The 18,896-nt window shown below is 47.0% G+C and overlaps 1 protein-coding gene across 1 annotated transcript in view; it reads left to right on the top strand.

Moving 5' to 3' along the window:
• The window catches only part of LOC112907990 (monocarboxylate transporter 1), a 44,865-nt gene extending 39,514 nt beyond the window's left edge, over nt 1-5,351 (top strand). The window contains exons 4-5 of the mRNA XM_072766471.1: nt 465-1,328; nt 3,465-5,351. Coding sequence (XP_072622572.1) covers nt 465-1,328; nt 3,465-3,736 — 1,136 coding nt within the window. The 3' untranslated portion in view covers nt 3,737-5,351. The remainder of the gene's footprint in view (nt 1-464; nt 1,329-3,464) is intronic.
• Nucleotides 5,352-18,896: the final 13,545 nt, after the last annotated feature.

Below are 18,896 nucleotides of genomic sequence, written 5' to 3'. Positions count from 1 at the left end.
AATAAGTGTTTTACTCACAGTCACACTGTGTGCCCCTTTTACATATTAAGAAACACATGTCTGATATTACCAGCCAGTAAGTACTGAAGCTGAGATTTGAAATCACAGTCTAGTTTTAGATCCCACACTTTATTTTTTTTTAAGATTTTATTTATTTATTAATGAGAGAGAGAGAGAAGGTAGAACACAGGCAGAGAGAGAAGCAGGCTCCATGCAGGAGGCCTGACGTGGGACTCGATCTAAGGACTCCAGGATCCACCCTGGGCCAAAGGCAGGCACTAAACCACTGAGCCACCCAGGGATTCCCAGATGCCACACTTTAAACCACTATATAGTATGTCTTGTAGTGGTAAGGATTTTTGTCTCCTTTGCATTATTTTTACCTCTTATTTTAATTTCTTTGGTTAAGTAGTTTCAAATATGTTTCTGACATTTATGTGATTCTTATCCCCTCACTTCCCCAGGTCTCGGGCTTGCCTTCAACTTGAATCCAGCTCTGACAATGATTGGCAAGTATTTCTACAAGAGGCGACCGCTGGCAAATGGACTGGCCATGGCAGGCAGCCCTGTGTTCCTCTCTACTCTGGCTCCCCTCAATCAGGCTTTCTTTGGTATCTTTGGCTGGAGAGGAAGCTTTTTAATTCTTGGGGGCCTCCTACTAAACTGCTGTGTAGCTGGAGCCCTGATGCGACCAATAGGGCCGCCACCAACCAGTGCAGGGAAAGATAGGTCTAAAGAATCCCTTCAGGAAGCTGGAAAAGCTGACGAGAAAAAGGGAGGTGATGCAAATACAGATCTTATTGGAGGAAACCGCAAGGAAGAGAAACGATCAGTCTTCCAAACAATTAATAAATTCCTGGACTTATCTCTGTTCACACACAGAGGCTTTTTGCTATATCTCTCCGGAAACGTGCTCATGTTTTTTGGACTGTTTACTCCTTTGGTCTTTCTTAGTAATTATGGCAAGAGTCAACATTACTCTAGTGAGAAGTCTGCCTTCCTTCTTTCCATTCTGGCTTTTGTTGACATGGTAGCTAGACCTTCTATGGGACTTGTAGCCAACACCAAGTGGATAAGACCTCGAGTTCAGTATTTTTTTGCGGCTTCTATTGTTGCAAATGGAGTGTGTCATCTGCTAGCACCTTTATCCTCCAGCTACATTGGGTTCTGTGTCTATGCGGGCTTCTTTGGATTTGCATTTGGATGGCTCAGCTCAGTGTTGTTTGAAACACTGATGGACCTCGTTGGACCTCAGAGGTTCTCCAGCGCCGTGGGACTGGTGACCATTGTGGAATGCTGTCCTGTCCTCCTGGGGCCACCACTTTTAGGTATAGTATGCCTTACTACCTCTTTGGTTCTGTTAACATTAAACAGGCATGGAAGATGGAAAAGGTAATAGAAAACAGAGATTAGTGAGCTGCTTGGTGGCAGAGAACATTTCTCATTTCTGTAGCCTCACTGTTGGCACAATGGTTGGCACTCGGATTCTTAACACAATTGAAAATATATTGAACCATCAACCTGAAAGAGGAGTCAAATGTTCTTACAAATGGCATTCTTTTTTGAAGTGTTTTCTCTTCAGAAAACTTAATGTGCTTGTTGTAGAAAAACATGTAAAATACAACTCCACCTCTGATAGTAGCTCCCATGTAAGCTCATGGTTTACCAGCAACTGTTCTACTTTGTGTATCCTCATGTCTTACAAGCCTATGAAAGAGGACTGTCACAGTTCCTACTTCATAAGAACTAGAAACTTCGAAAGGTTAAATAATTTGCCTTATATCACATGGCTAGTAAGGGAGTATATAATTTGGGAACTGTTTCCTAAGATCATTAAATACTTCATCTTTTGAATTAATAGCTCATTAGATAACATTAGTGAAAATATAATTTGGCCTTCTATTTATTTATTTATTTATTTATTTATTTATTTAGATTTTATTTATTAATGAGAGAGAGAGAGAGAGAGAGGCAGAGACACAGACAGAGAGAGGCAGAGACACAGACAGAGGGAGAAGCTGGCCCCACGCAGGGAGCCCCATGTGGGACTTGATCCCAGGACTCCAGGACCACGCCCCAGGCCAAAGGCAGGTGCCAAACCGCTGAGCCACCCAGGGATCCCCTGGCCCTCCTTTTAGATGTATACTTTTTGGAAGTATGATTTGGCTAGTGAGTGAGGATACATAAAAGTCCTACAGCTGTCTTTTGATTCTGCTCTCTTCCTCCCCATATCTAGTGATTGCCCCAAGTCTTGTCAGTTTTCACCTCCTAAATCTCTTTCTAATCAGCCCACTTTTCCATCACAACACCACCCTGTCCACAGCTCCTGTCTCCCATCTGGGCTGCTCCAGTAGCCTCCTAGCTGCTCTACCCAAATCCACTCTAGCCAGCCTTAAATCTGTTTTCTTCTCTGCAGGCAAAATTATCTGCAAATACAAACCTGATACCCCAGCTGCTTAGATCTTTCCAGTCGCTTCCCATTGTCCTTAGGGTGGAGATCAGATTCCCTCTAGTAGCCTACAAGGCGCCCCCAACCCCCACCCCAACCTGGCCACCTGTCTCTCCAGCCTCATTTCCTGTCACTCACCTTTTGTTCTCTCTGCTCCAGCAATCCTGCCCTTCCTCCTTCCCCTCTCCCACCCCAGCTTCCCACCACCTGCCTTTGCACTTGCTGTTCTCTGGCCACATCCTTCTCCCATCGCCTCCTCCTGGATAACTCCCATCCCCCTCTAGGTCTCTGCTTCATTTGCACTTTAAGAGAAGCCTCCCTGACCCTGCTGGCTGCTCCCAACCCCCCATTTTCTGCTTTCAAGCCCTCCTTGTCACAGTTTGTGTAGTGATTTGATTAACATTTCTCTTGTCCACTGAACTGTGGATGTTTGCTCCTCTGCTCTCCCTTATCCTCAGGGCCAGCAGCCCAGTGCCTGGTGCGTGTGCAGGCTCAGTAAGTATTGCTGGATGACCAGTGCCCTGAGTTAGAAAAGCACAAGGAATCGTATTGGAATGGGTTATATTCAGTCTTCTCTTAGGTGGAGTGTAAGGTTGTATGATATTCCTTAACATACCAAGTTGATGAGATGGTAACAAGGGATTTCATGGCCAAAAACATTTTGGAAACACCAAGTCTGATAGATATTTCTACTAGAGGACCTTGCAAAACTTTAATATGCTAATGATGTTGTGAATCTTCACTAGAGAAGAATATGACAAGCCATTTTCTAAGTCTGACTTAAGATTTCATTATTTTTAAGTTGCTAAAAATAACAGGATATTCAAGGCTATCTAAAATCAAATGTCACATCATAAAAGATGTAATTTTTAGCAGTTCCTTTTTAGACAAATTCATCATTTGTGGGCTCTTTGTCTATTGGTTTTCATCTTCTTTCTGAGTGGATCTTTAAGCTTTATTTGGGGAAGGTATACTTGTTACTTTTGCCCACATAACTTTGTTTTGGATATCTTAGGTCGTCTGAATGACATCTATGGAGACTACAAATACACCTACTGGGCATGTGGTGTGATCCTAATTATCGCAGGCATCTATCTCTTCATTGGCATGGGCATCAATTATCAACTTGTGGCAAAAGAGCAGAAAGCAGAGAAGCAGCAGAAAAAGGAAAGTAAAGAAGAGGAGACCAGTGTAGATGCTGCTGAGAAGCCAAAAGAATATGCATCAGAATCTGCAGAGCAGAAAGACACAGAAGGAAGTCCCAAAGAGGAGGAGAGTCCAGTCTAAACCTGTGAGGCCTGAGGGTCAGTGCAGCAGCCGTGATCAAGATACCTGTAAATATCTACTGGCCTGTAATCCAGCAGTGGTGCTCATTGCCAATAGTGGACATGTGTGGGAATCGTATCAGGTGTTCATTGATGGAATTTTTGTTTCACTCCTTACCAGTAGCCTGAATTAAAAATGCCATACCTGTGGGGAGGGAGTGATTGGCAAAGAATGAGAGAAGGAAGTAGTGTGGGGTTTTTTTGTTTGTTTTTTAAATCCTAGCTTTTAACAGTGTCCAAAAGATTATAATATGTGCCTTAAGTTTTAGTCTTTAGAACTCTTTAGGGAGCCTTAACTTTTTAAACCATTCTGCTGAATTCATCTATTTTAGGTATTAGGTTAATAAGGAAAAATAACAACTAACTTGTTTGAGGCAAATCTAAAATTTAAAATTAATCTTCATTGTTATTTGTATTATCGTGTCAGACATCATCACTGGAAGAATTTGTGAATAGAAATATTGGTTGGAAGTTGGGATTATAAAATCCTGACTAAAATATTTTCCTCTCATCAGTAGTTGCCTAGCATCGTGCCTGCTAGCTATATATTTAGGAAATTTAAGGCGCAAAACTTTGGAAACATCTTAGCTGTTCTAGACACATTGTACTCATCAGCACCCCTCTGGAATCTTTTCTTGGGATGCTAATATTATTAGTGCTTGAGAATTTATATCATTAAATTACTATTTTCTCTTTTCAAAGACATTTTGAGTGGTTATAAACCATTGCCCCCTTTGAAATCACTTAGTATTTTTCACTGTAAAAGTTAATTTTAAAATATGCAAAACCATATATTTGTGCCTCTGTAGTGAATACAACACATCTAGTTAAATGTAGATAATTATTTCAGACAGCAGCGGAATTCAACTTCAGTTTTACCAAAACCTCAGTTAAACTGTGAGACTTAGATTTTTTGTTGTTGATTTTCCTGGAATTCTCCCCCATTAATTCATAGTGGTTCCATTTATATCTGGGTCTAGCTTAGAGCTGTGTGTGAAATATTCAATCTTTGTGTGTTTTTGTTGTTTTTTTTTTTCTAATGTTTGCTAATTAAAGCCAGAGCAATTTGGCCCCAGGCAAACCAACAAAGATAAGATTGGGAGGGAAGTTGCTCCTTTTCTTTTTCTGAGAAGGCCTGGAAAAAAATTAGGTCTTGCTGATAATTATTGGACACATTCTTATTACTCCACACAAACATAAAGATATTGTGACCCTTTTTACCTATTTGAAACGTAGAGAAGTGGGCTTAGTAGAAGGATAGGGAGATTGGACCAGAATGAAATCTGTAAATATTTTTTAAACTAGTATCTTTTAAAATGCACAAGAAGATAATGATAGACACTCAGTAAATTATATTCAGTGCATTTTAAAATATCATTGTAATTGAAACAGTGAAAGTATAGGTATAAAACCTTTTGTGTAAGAGGCTGGCTTTTCCAAATAAACTTTTTTTTTCTTTTTTTAAAGAAATGTTTCTCCCTCCAAATGTTTATTCTCTTGAGAAAATATTTCTGTGTCTTCATTATCAAATTAATTTGGCCCTTGCTAATATTAAATCATTCAGCTTATATACTGTGGGAACTGTGTATATGGCTTATTTTTATTTTTCTTTGTTCCTCCTTTAAGTCCAGGAAGAGGGGGATTTTGAAATCACCTCTCTGAAAGCATCCAAAGCAGTTAACCTTAAGGATACAATGAAAACTCCTTTCTATGCCTGAATGTCATAGCAGATGGAGAAGGAATTTTAGGGGAGAAGCCTACTGTGACTGTTGGCAGGCTTGGCTCCAATTGGGATTCTGCCGTTTTCCATAGACCAGAGCCCATAACCTTTATGTGCCTCTCTCCTCTTCCACAAAAATGAGGATCGCTGTCCATGAGGTAATATAAGTAAAGGAAATGGGAAAGGGGCATGGGGTGGAGGAGGAGAAGTACAGGATTATTTTTCCTTGTAGGAGAGGAAAACTTTTCCCTTCTTTCTCAGTTCTTTGGATGGCCTAATAATTAAACTGACATAAGACAGGTAAGATAGGAGAAAATCTTCATTTCATACATACAGGAACTTCACAGAGACACTGAGAAGGCCAAAAACCGGCAACTGAGGTTTACAAGCCATCTGAAGCTAAGGAGAGGAGGGGGGCAGGGGTCTGCGGCTTCACAAGGAATAAAGACAATGTACAGGAAGATGGGAAGAGCAAATGTTTGGTAAACCATGCCAGGCAGAGAAGTCTTCTGTAAAAAAAATTTTTTTTTAATTATCCTTTGTAATACCTCTCTTCCTGGTACAGGTTCCCTACCTAAATTCTTCTAGGCAGTTACAGGGGAGGTACAAAGCTCTTCTTTAGTCTGTTAGGCATTTGACTGCCTTTAGCTCAAATAACCCACATGTCCAAGTGGCACATTTTGAGGCAGCCTTGTCCTGGACCCCATCACCCCCATCCCCATTGTTGAGCTATGTCCATACCTAAGACCCTGCTTAATCTTTATTCAATAGTTGAATCTTGTTAGTGAAGGGTTAAAAACTGATTCAAAGCTGGAATTAAGCCTTCTATTGACCAGTCCAACCCTGACTTTTTCCCCTGAAGAGGCAGGATTGGATCAGTTTTGGTAACAGCCAACACTAAAACCCAATATAGGTCCACTGTGTGCCATCTATTTCTTGTTAACAAGGAATTGTTGGTTATGTTCAACAATGGAAAGGTGGGTGGACTTTCTGATCCAATCTATTGTCCTTTACTCCACACGAGGACTAAATTTTCTTCCAGTTCACACAGTGTCAGTGGCTGCTTTGGAAACACAGATGTATGCAAAAAGCACCCGCCAGCTTTGTTTTCTCTCTGTCCCACATCTTCCATAAGTCACAGGGCCTAAAAGAAAGGCTTGGCATACTTCAAGAGTATACTCTGAAACAGGCTCCCAACCCAAAGCTGGAAAACTACTTAAACTGATAGGTTGGACAACTACAGATGATCATAGTGACAAGACTGTATTATTGTGCTGTAGTGCAGTCTGATGATTTACCTTAACTAGTTATAAATAATTTCTACAAAATATTCAGGAAAGCATGGTGGTAAAAACAAATTATGGAAAATTCAGAGGTGTTTTTATCCCTATTTAGTCACATTGGTAACTAATCCTCTGAATTCTTGGGTTGTCTGAATTTAGTTTATGATTGTACCATAGATACATATGTCAATATTAATCCTGTATTTTAAAAAGGAAAAAAGTTTGTTAAAAGCCATTTAATATTTTTGTATGAACCAGTGTTTTACTGTATTGAATTTTAGATTGATAAAATGGGTATTGATTTGTATGAAAAACCTAAATGTCTGGGTTTTACCCAGCAAATGGTTCACAAACCTAATAATCAGGTTCCCCCCCCCATTTTGCTCGGAAAGATGAGGAAAAGTGAACCGTAAATTTCCACCTTTGCAACATGGCTTGTCTTAATAATAATCAGGTCAGGCATTTGCCTAGAAGAGATGAAGAAAGAGGTTAATGACAGACTTGTGTCGATATGAAAATTCTTTCAGTTCTTGACAGGAAGGGACAGCCCAAGCTTGCTTGGCTTGCCCAGATGTAAGCAATTAAGCCAAGTTGCTTCAGAGTTTAGAAGCATTTAGGGGGTTTCAAGTATGTACTTGAAACACATTTCTGAAATGTGTTCTAGCTTTAGCATTTTAGATTCAGTGACCCCCTTTTCCCCCCATTCAGGGCCATAGTGACAGAACCATTCAAATGACAGTGATTGGAAAAGGTACCATGTCTGTGTGCGGATTATCTTTTTCTTGAGCTGAACAGCACCGATTTACTTCATTTTGCTGACTTTTACCCTGACTTGCCTGGGGGAGACTGGGATAGCTAGCAGTGGAATCCCAGCCAGCTGGTTGCTTAACAGTATAGGCCACCTGGGTTCAAACAGGCTGTGTGACCTCAAACAAGTTACTTAGTCTTCATAAGCATCAGATTTTTTCTTTTGTAAGGTGTTAATAATTAGTACCAACCCACCCCCAGGGTTATCAGGAAGTTTAGTTGATATGTGACAGCTTGTTAAATAAGAGCTAATAAGGGTTAAATAAGTGTAAATACCGGACTATAAAAAAAGTCAAAATTAATACATGGGGGGAAAAATGAGCTCTTCGAATTCTCCAGAGGGATCATTACTTAGGATACTTTGGAAATGACTTTTAAAGACAATATTAGCTAAATTTGGGGCGCCAGGCTGGTTCAGTCAATAGAGCATGCAATGCTTGCTCTCAGGGTTGTGAGTTGAAGCCCCACATTGGGTGTAGAGCCAACTTTAAAAATAAAGAATATTAGCTAAATTATCAAATTCTTTTGATCAGATCCTCCTTTTACTCTTACAAACATAATGGTCTTTGGTAAATTGAGTGGATGAAATGAACAGTCTATGAGGATGGTGCATACGTGTCCAGCTCTTTGAGCAAGAGATGTGAATCCCAAAACTCTTGCTCCTGCTGCTCTAACAGTGCACTATCTCCAAGGAAGAGAGGACCAACTAGGTGCAGAAAAACATTTCCTCTCAAAGAAATATAACTAGCAGCCAATCATGATTAAAGTTGTCCCTAGCAATGTGCTTAAATGCAAATTGAAAACCTCATGATGTTTTTTCAATAATACGTTGATAACATGATTTAAATTATAAGTTATCAGTTGGTGACTGAATAAATTGGTATTTAACATACTGAGCAATTACATGATGCTTGTCAAGTGCCATGAGTTCACATCTAAGAATTCCAGATTTGAATTTATATAAGAAAAATGTCTGTCTTTGAAATTGTCAGTTTCTTTGAAAAACCCTAAAGTGTGTATCAGTAACTATTTAAATGGATGGTTATGATGTCCTTATGGCATAAACATGGCACAATGTTAAAAAAGCAGAACACAAACTACCATGATACATGTCTCTCTATGTTATATATACATGTATATAATGCATATATGCACCTGCACAGCAGGGGAAAGACCATACACAAATAGGCTAATCATTTTGTGGCCAGTAAAATTAGAAGTGACTTTTTCTATATTCTATATGAAGTTTCTAAGTTTCTTAATGTGATGGTAACTTTTACACTAAAAACATTTAATGTAGCACATAATACTGGTTTGCAGAGGGGAAAAAATAGTACAGTTGTTCTAGAAGGGTTCTGGCAAGAAACACGACTCCTCAGAAAATTATGCTAATGATTATTATAAGCAGGTTATTTTTTTCCTGCTTCAAGAGTTGCACCTGGTGAAAGGGTGGTGCATGAGACATGGACTCAAGAGCACAGTAGTCTCAAGTCATTCTCCTGGTGCTGGACCAGAGCTGTGGAACATAAAGTCCGTGGGCCACCTGTGCCGGCCTGCAGGGCTACCTTCCTGGAGACCGAGCTCTTGGGGAGAGCATTTCTATGGTTCCCCCCTCTGATCATCATTTAGCTGCAAGTGGATGTTTAACTCAGAGAGCCAGAGCATTCAGCTCACAGTGTTGCAGTCTTAAACATTATCTTACTGGAATCAGCATCAGAAAAAAAAGCACGGCACTGATGTCACAAAAAGGAGTAGAATTTGCTTGCCCACATAGCTGGCATTTATTTACCAGCGAGTATTTACTGGACATTTACTATGTCCCAGGTATTGTTCTAGGCTTTGAGAATACAACCATGAGCAAAGCATGAAAGGTCTTTGCATGCATCTTACATTCTAGTAGCAGAAGACAGTGAGCTCTGTTAAAAGGAAAACAGTATTTTGGGTTGGTTTGTTTTTTTCAGCATCTATGTGCTTATGTGCTGAATAGAGGAGGTAACTGAACAAAATTTTGTTCCTGGCACCCACAGCTTCTAGTCTAGCAGGTAGGACTGTGTAGTGAGTGTTGTGGTAGGGCAGCACATGGAGAATTCTTTAACCCTGAAAAGGAAAATGTATTCTTGAGCAAGTTAATTTCTCTGAGACTCTTTGGTAAAATAAACATAAAATTAAAAAAACAAACATAAAATTGTGAGGATTAAGTGTGAAAGTACCATGCATTCTGCTGAGTGTATAGTTGCATTACACTGAGCTCATAGTGTTCCTGGGTGGCTCAGTCAGTTGAGTGTCTGACTCTTAATTTTGGTTCAGGTCGTGATCTCAGAGTCATGAGATTGAGCGCGTTGTGCTCAGCAAGGAGTGTGCTAAGGATTCTCTGTCTCCCTCCTCTGCTCTCTCTCAATCAAATAAATCTTAAAAACAAACAAACAAAAAAAACAAATAGCAAGTGTCCATGAAGTCATAACCACAACAACAAGGAATAAAGAACAGCCGGTAACATTGGTATAGCCAGTCAGAGTTTTCAAAGGCCTTTCAGGTACATTCTGTCATCTGAATCCTGGGGAGGTGGGTGCAATGAGAAATACTGCCCTTTAGTTAGGTCTTCATCTGAGGAGGGCATCACCCCTGCTCGGTGCAAAGCAAGACTGCAGACAGCTCCATGGCTAGAGCTGATGGTACTGGATGGAAGTTTGGAGATCTACAAGAATGGAAGAAGCCAAATCCTGGGTAATCTTGGAACAGTGACCAATCACTCAGGCCCTACACCAAAACAAGTAAAATGGCCCTGTCCTGTCCCAAGTGAATTCACAATCTAATTTAACAATCCTTTTCCCTGGCTTTGGAATTCATAATGTGATTTCTTCACTTGTGGATTTCCTTTCTTAATATGCTTTACTAATTCCAGAATTAAAAGTCTGCATTTCCTGAGCTTACTCTGGCAGGTTCCAAGAGGAAGTGGCCAGCAGCCATTAAAAAGCCAGGAGGGGAACTGGGCTGGGATTAGAAATCACCTGGTGTGCTAACAATCTGTACATCGAAAAGTATCGAGAAGGTTTCTAGTGGTTCTTGTCATTGTGATTTGTCTTTTTCCTTTCTCACTGCTTTTTTCCCCACTTTGAGACCCAAAAGAGAAGGGCATGATGGATACTTTTCTGTCCCTATATGCTAATCAAAAGGAGAGCTTTACTTTTGATTAACAACCTTTCTCCTTTTAAATTCCAAGCACTATCTTGCTTCTCAAATGCTGAGAAAGCAAGAACCAACCTGCAGTAGGGGATCAAATGAGCTGGATACCGGGGAGCTTTCCTAAACTTGCTCCCCACCCCGTCCCTCCTAGTCCTACCCCCACATGCCTCACCAGCTGCCCAAGTGTGTAGACTGAACTGCTTTCCTGTTTCTTTCGTCCCCTCCTTTTGTTCCCTGCCATAGGGTTGGCTTTTAACAGCCTCCCTACCCTGTTCTCACCACCTCCAATCCAACGTTGACACTGCTGCCAAAATGATTTTTCTAAAAAGACCGTCACCCAGCTGCTTTTATAACTTCAGATAAAAGCAATAAAGAAAAAAAAAAAAGCAATAAAGATAAAAATAATAAAACTCATCTAATCATGTCACTCCTCTGCTTAAAATTCTATGGTTTAAGGATAAAGTCCAATCTCAACTTGACCACAGCAGCGCTTGTCAATCACAGATCCGCACCTTCGTACTGCACCAGTCTTATCTCCTGCCAGGCCTGGGCCGCACCCTGCTCCCCAGCCCTGCTGAATTTCTTAGTAATGCTGGCCCTCCCTTAGTTTCATACCATCCTGTCTTCCCACAAGCTGACTTGTGCCTGGTGGTGACCCCTCCCTCCTCTCTGGCACCATCTCCTAGTCATCCTTGGAAACTCAGTTCACCTCTCCTCTTACGGGAGGCCTTACTGACTCCTCAGTTTGTTTTTAACTGTCCTTATGTCTACAGCAGAGTATGAATCTGTCAAATCCTAGGTCCTGGGTACAAATTCCAAGTAGGCTACCTATTGAGTCCTTCAGCAAGTTACTTCACCTCTAGCCTACAATGTACACATCCATAAAATGGGACTGATAGAACTTACCTTATAGGGCTGCCATGAGGATTACATATGGCAATGCCTCTAAGACCCTTAGCATAGTACCTGACAGGATAAAACGCTCAGGAGGAATTATCACTACCTCTGTCCTAGACAGTTGTTCTTACTGCCAAAGAATAATTTTCAAAATGGTAAAATCATAGGGGCACCCGGGTGGCTCAGCCATAAGCATCTGACTCTAGATCTCGGCTCAGGTCATGATCTCAGAGTCATGAGCCTGAGCCCCAGGTCAGGTTCCACACTCAGCAGGGTGTCCACTTGAGATTCTCTCCTCCCTCTGTGCCTCCCCATATCTATCTCTCTCAAGTAAGTTTTTTTTTTTTAATGGTAAAATCAGAGGTGCCTGGGTGGCTCAGTTGGTTAAAGCATCCCACTCTTGGTTTTGGCTCAGGTCATGATCTCAGGGTCATGAAATCTCTCTCCCCTCAAATAAAATCTTAAAAAATGGTAAAATTATAACTCTCATACACATATAAAATGCACATGTTTATATAACTCAATAATTAAGGAAGGAACCAGTAAGATTTTATAACTGTTTCAACTGAGAATTAGATTTATGGAGACTTCTTAGAGAAGAAATGGACAAAATGCATTTGCACTGTGATGAACAGGAGTGATTTGCATTGTACATCAGACAGGGAGCACCTGCATCACCATCAGCCCTCTACAGATGAGCTTCCATCTAGAAGATGGAAGACAGCAGAAGACAGAGGCAGAGATCCCTACAGAACCCACTACCCCAGAACCCCAGACGACCCATGGCCTTCCACTGACAGAACACCCAGGAATCCTTTGCCCATTCGTAAAGCCTCACAATTTTTCCTAGCACAATAGTGCATGACACTCATCAGTTTGCTTTTCCAAACCCTACCAGCTGCTTGAGATGAGAGGGAACAACATGCAAACTCATTGATCCCTTTTAATTTTAGGGGCTGGAGAAGCTTCGGCAGGAGGTGACATTTGAACTGGGTAGAGGCAGAGAAGGCTACATTTTTCCCGGAGAAGAGCATCCAGAGAACTGTGTGGGGCCAATGTAGCAGCGACTGGCAAGCAGGTATTAAACAAAGACCATGTACCAGCCCGTGGGCTCGGCTAGGGAGACAGAGGAATGAGGCCTGGTCTCTGCTTTCAAGAAGCACTCAGTCGTTGCGGGAAATAAAAGGAAATCACAGCTTACAACACAGTGTGGAGAGGGCCCTAAAGTCCAGAATCAGAAACTCAAGTGAATTGCTGGCAATGTTTCCCTGGCTCAGGTTTGATGAAAGGCCAAAGACAGGAGATCCCTGTGAGGCTCGGGGTGGCCTCAGAGAAATCAATAAAAGGGTAACTGTTGTACACCCATGGTTGGACCACCCCTTCTTCCTACCTTGTGGCTAGACTTTTGTCACCAGATGGGTGGCATCGGAGAATTAGTGTCCGAGTTCCCTCAAATCTCTGGGAATAGAAGTTCTTATTATGGGCAGGGGCAACCCTGAAGCATTACCAAAGTCTTACTTACTTCAAGTCATTTCTGGGGCACCTGGGTGACTCAGTCACTTGAGCATCTGACTCTTGGTTTCAGCTCAGGTCATCATCTCAGGGTGATGGGATTCAACCCCACACTGGGCTCCCTGCTCAGTGTGGAGTCTGCTGGAGATTCTCTCCCTCTGCACCCCCTCCACCCCACTGCTCATACATTCTCTCCCTCTGTCAAATAAATAAAATCTTGGTTTTTTTGTTGTTGTTTTGTTTTAAAAAGGTATTGCAAAGAAAGTGGTAACAGCTGAAAGGCAGGATGCTGAAAGGGGTATCATCAACAAGGAAACTCAGGAAAATGTGTACTCCCCTGGAATGTAAGCTCAGGGAGTATCTGAATATACTTATTATCTGATAGGACTCATTTGTTGAATATATAAAATGAAAGGGTAAATGAACAGGGACTCCTGAGAAGGGTCTGTTCAGGGAGAGGGGACTGGCAGGCTGGCTGCCCGGCTCAGAGCCCTCACATGCAGTCAAAGACTGGCTTCATTTAAATACTTGAAGTACCAACCAACTCCTTTGATTTACTTTTCTGCTCACTAGGCAAGGCTTTGTCTGCCTCTATGTTTTTAACTGCCTAACAGGAGATGACATACATGGCAGGATGGCGGGAAAATTCCCCGTGAGGACCTGCTGTAGTCTTCCTGTAAGTTCTGGTATACACCTGAGCCTCCGACGTCCATCAAGCCCCCAGACCCACTGAGCCCTGGGACACCAACAAGACCAAACCACAGGAAGTTCACCCGGCGCCGCCCCCCAAGTTAGCATCCTGCCCCACCGGCCTGGTGACGCCTGCTCCAGACCATCCACCTCTTTTGATTTTGCACCAATCACTGAAGTGCTTCTCCAGACCCTGCTGAGCCGCTCCCAGCACGGGAGGTGACCACCATGGTCTGTCCTAGCAGTTTGGCTCTCTTAGCCGCCTACCTGCCCCACACATCCCATCCAGGGCAGCCATGGCCTCCGGGATGCTTCCCAGGACCCTGCCTCCTTTGTGCTGCCCTCACCGGGGGCAGGCCCCTCAGGCACCTGCTCAAGACCTGCCACGGCGTCGACGCAACCTGTTCCCATGCCTGGCGCCCCTCAACACAGCTGCACCCGGGCAGGGTGGTGTAGTGGCTCTGGGCCCACAGCACGGCTCTGCCACTCATAGGCCAGGCAGCTCCGGGAAGGTCACATCACTGCTTTGTGCCTCGGTTCCCTCATCTGTAACATAAGGGTAATGGTGGTTGTGTCAGCCAGAGCTCCGTGCAGGAACTCAGGACGCTCGAGGTATTTCAAGCAGAAAGTGATCAATACAAGGGCTTGGGTGCTTGTGGACTGATGGGGGCGAGGGGTGCAGTGGCTGAGGCTTGAGAGGAGCTGCTCCCCTGCCCGGGAAGCAAAGGCAGGCGGGCATGTGGGGCCACTCCTGGCATCGAGATCAGGACACCGCGGCACAGCTGTGATAGGGAGCAGCAGGGCCTCGCTGCGGCCTCAGGGGTGGGACTGTACCCGGGACACGGAGGCAGGAAGAGACTCACACCGGCGGGACCCTGCCTGCCAGAAGGAACAGCCGGCTCACAGAAAGGTTGCCCCGGCTCCCTCCCACCTTCCAGGTCCACAAGAGGGTCTCAAACTGGTCCTGGAGGCCCCAACCACCCAGGGAGGAGGCAGGGAAGCTGCCTTTGGCTCTCTGCCTACAGAGAACAGGAAGGAGGGGGGCAGGTCCTGGGTACTCGGCAGCCAGAGACAGTAACCTAACCGCCTGAGTACCCTGAGGGTGCCCACCATGCAGGCACCCAGCGGTGCTGGACAGAGGCGGCTCTGCAGAGGCTCCCCCGCGGTGACAGCTACCAGCCCCGGCCAGGCCCCAGGAGATGCAACGGCCAACAAGACAAGAGTCTGAAGAGGTGATGACCCTCCTGGACAGCAGAGGCTGGAATCATCCCGGAAAGGGGTCCGTGTGACCTCGTGGCCTAGAGGCCTGGGGAGAACGAGGAGCAGAGAGCAGGGGGCGCCCCTGGGCCAGCCTGGGAGAGGAAGCAGAATAGTAAGAGCCAGCTTTCCAGTAGGAGGAGAGTCCAATACAGGCTGGCAAGGAGATCCACAGATCAACCCAATTAAGCATGAAGAAACAAGGTGGGGGTGTGTGACAGACAATGTAAGTTCCATTTCAAGGGAACGCAACACATCCAAACCCCTGCAAGATGCTTGGCACTTTCCACAAGTGGACAGTTCACGTTCAGTACCCCTACTACACAGAGTGACAACTGAGGACAGTGGACAAGAATAAAGCTGAAGAGGAAAGCAGGGGCGTGGGGGATCTCAAGGGGGCTTCCACAGCATCTTGAATTTGAGCTTTCTCCTGTGGGCAACGGGGAACCATAGTAGGTAGTTAAGCAGGGAGAAGGGGCACCACTGTGGTTTCAGAAATAGCACTTTGCAGGGCCCCTAGGTGGCTCAGTGGTTGGGCGTCTGCCTTCAGCTCAGGGCGTAATCCTGGGGTCCTGGGATAGAGTCCCACATTGGGCTCCCTGTAGGGAGCCTGCTTCTCCCTCTGCCTGTGTCTGCCTCTCTCTGTGTCTCATGGATAAAAAAATTAAATTAAAAAAAAATAAGATATATCACTTTGCTGCAGTTTGTGGAATAGGCTGGGGAGGGCAGGGCTGCAGGTGAGGATTTCAGTGCTGACACTGCAGCGGTCCGGTCTAGAGAGAGCCTGCTTAGAAGAGGACAAGGGAAAAGATGGAGGAGCCCTTTGGGAGCTCAGGAGGAGGCAGAGCACACAGGAGGGGGTGGGAGGGCACAGAGAGAGAGCTGGGGTGGCTGCCGGGTATGTACCTCTGCACTCAGTTCATAAAAGCCTCTTCCCTCCGTGACCCTTCAGTTCCACTGACGTGCGTGCATTAAGCGGCTCTTCTGTGCCAGGAACCAGGGGAGCCTCCCCCGTCTTGCCGAACGGAGCTGGAACTGGATGAGTGAGAGGCTCTGGAGCAGGGATGGGAGGCTGAGGGCAGGTGGGGAGAGGCTATGGGCACAGAGCCTACGTTTGGAGCTGCTCCCCATGTGTGGGAGGGTGTGGATCCGGAGCTCTCAGTTGGTGCCCGGGAGGTACAAAGGCCATCGGCTATGTCTCAGACGAAGCCCATGCCCTAGAGCCTGGCGTGTGCCCGGAGGCTGCTGACAGGGGCCCAGCAGCCTGCTCCCAACTGGTCACCAGGGTGGTGCGGGCCAGCTGCAGGACTGCTCCCGTCTGGGCCAGAGGGGGGCTGCTTGTTCAGAAAGGCCAGGGGCCCACAGTCCCCCCGAAGGGGCAGGGGCCCGGCCTGGAAGAGAAGGCCTCCAGGCCGGCAACAGCGCTTACAGCGCCCAAACCCTCCCCAGTCCTCTCCCTTGACCTCCACACCTCCATAAGGTCACTGCTGTTGCCACCCTTGCAGGTGACAACACGAAGGTTCAGTGGGCGACAGGCTTGCTCATTGAGGGGTCACATGGCCACTAGGTGGCTGAGCTAGAATTCTAAGCAGCGCAGACCGGATACCAAGGGCTTCTTCCAAATGACTAGAGGGTCAGGGAGCCTTGCTCCCTGGACACCCTGCTCCCAGCCAGGTCCTGCTACCGCTGGAGGGGCTGCAGCTCAGGAAGGTGTTCTCTCACATGTCTCCCCAGGTTGCCTGCCTGGGCCTGGAGATCAGAAAATCAGGACAAGAGGAAAGTGTGCAGGACACTGACAGACAGTGGGGGTTTGACGGATGGGAGCCCTGGGAGGTTCTGCTCGAATTCACCCCTCCCCAGCTCCAGGTCTCCTGCGCACTGCAAGGTCCTGCCTCTGTCTGCGACCTGTTTTGGGACCCTAAGGACACCGAAGGCTTCCGTGCCTTCTCCTCCACTGCCCTGAGTAGACTTCCTCACCCTCCTGCTCTGGGACAGCATCCAGGGCCTCAGCTACTGGCCTGAGCCTCCTCCCACCCTGGTTTAATTTCCAGTGACCCTAATGCTCTCCAAATCCGGGCTGAGACGCAGGGCCGGGTACGGCCTGCAGAGCTCACTCACGTGCAGTAGCTGCCCCTGCCCGGCGGCGCTGAGGGCGGGTGCCAGGAGTTGGGGCGGGGGGGGGGGGGGGGGGGGGGGGGCTCCGGGCCCCTGGCGGCTCCCTCCCACTAGGGGAGGAACAGGAATTTTTCCCATTCTCTTCTGAGTCTTGACGGAGGCCCCCGTAATAAAAAGCAGATTCACAAACAGAAGTTTACCCATATGTGTACCTCCTGATGTGTTTGAGATAAGAGAGAAGCAGGTCAGTGCTCCCTGGGAGCCTACAGCGGCAGCTTAAACAGCATCTTCACCTAAAGACAAAGGAACGAAAGGTGGGGGTGGGGGTGGGGGCGGGGGCGCCGGCGGGGCGGGCCACCCGGGCAGCGCCGTCGCAAGCCGAAGCTTCTCGCGCAGGTTGGCAGCCCTGCGACTCCGGCCTCTGCTCCGCCGACTGACAGGGAGACACCCTCACAAACGAGTATTTCCTCCACAAATGTACATTTCCCTTCCCAAGAGCAATTTCTCCTGTTCTCAGAGTCTATTTTTCGTCAAGATAGTCCTTATGACGGAGGGCAGATTCGGGGGGCGGAGGACGCCGCCCCTCCAGCCCGGGCTCCCCGCCGTGGCTCCAGGCGGCTTCAGCACAGAGACGCGTTCCGGTCAAAATGAGAGCAGCGGTGCTCCCCGGCTCACCGGACCTCCGCGAGACGCGGCGCCGGGCCCGTCGGGTGGCGCCGGCCCGGGCGGGCGGTGCGTCCTGGCCTTGGGCGGGGGGCCCCGCCGGGCCTGGGGGCTGCCCCCACACGGCCCCGGGGCCGCGCTGACGGACGCGCTGACGGACGCGCTGACGGACGCGCCTCCGCCCTCGCCAGCCCGGGGCTGAAGGCAAAGGCCGGGCTCTCCGCCGGCGGACCCGGGCTCCGAGGCGGGGCGGCGCCCAGTCGGCGCGTGGCCGCTCCTGGCTTCCGGGGCTGCGCGTCGCCGCAGCCCTGAGCCGGCGGCCCCGCCTGCCCGGCGCCCCGGGGAGACCCCGCCCCGCCCCCACCCGCCCCCACCCGCCGCGCTCGCCGCGGCGGCCCAGCTTCCCCACGCCGCAGGCAGCCCGACACGTGCGCACCTGCTCCTCAGGCCGCGAGGCGGCAGGGCGAGTCCCGTCTCAGGGCGCCTCACGCCGACCTTCGAGGGCGGCCGCGCGTGGATCCTGGACGGCGGGCGCGGGGCACGGCCGGCGGGACTGCCTCCCCCTGGCTCCCCTCCGGTCCGCGCCTCAGGCGGCCGTGGCGGCGCGGGGCGCCCTCGTGTGGGCCGGCGCGGCACCGCAGCTCCCGCGGCCTCCCTCCTCGCCTCCCTCCTCGCCTTCCTCCTCCTCCTCCTCTCTATCTTCTGTAAGTGGAGTCGTGCAGTTTTTGTGACTGTCACATATCACTTAGCATAATGTCCTTAGGGTTCAGCCATGTGTCCGAACGTCCTTCCTCTAGAGGGCTGGATCATACCCCATCGTGTGTAAACCACGTTATACATTTGGCTTATCCATTCATTCATCCATCCATGGACACTTGAGTTGCTTCCACATTTTTAGCTATTGTGAACAGTGTTTCTGTGAACATGTGTATGCAAATACTCCTTTGAAACCATGCTTTCAGTTCCTCTGTGTATGTACCTAGAAGCAAAACTGC

Source organism: Vulpes vulpes, chromosome 8 (assembly GCF_048418805.1).
Source record: "Vulpes vulpes isolate BD-2025 chromosome 8, VulVul3, whole genome shotgun sequence".
In the NCBI taxonomy this organism is placed as follows: domain Eukaryota; kingdom Metazoa; phylum Chordata; class Mammalia; order Carnivora; family Canidae; genus Vulpes; species Vulpes vulpes.
Note: the sequence above shows the minus strand (reverse complement) of the source record. Positions and strands in the feature narration are given on the sequence as shown.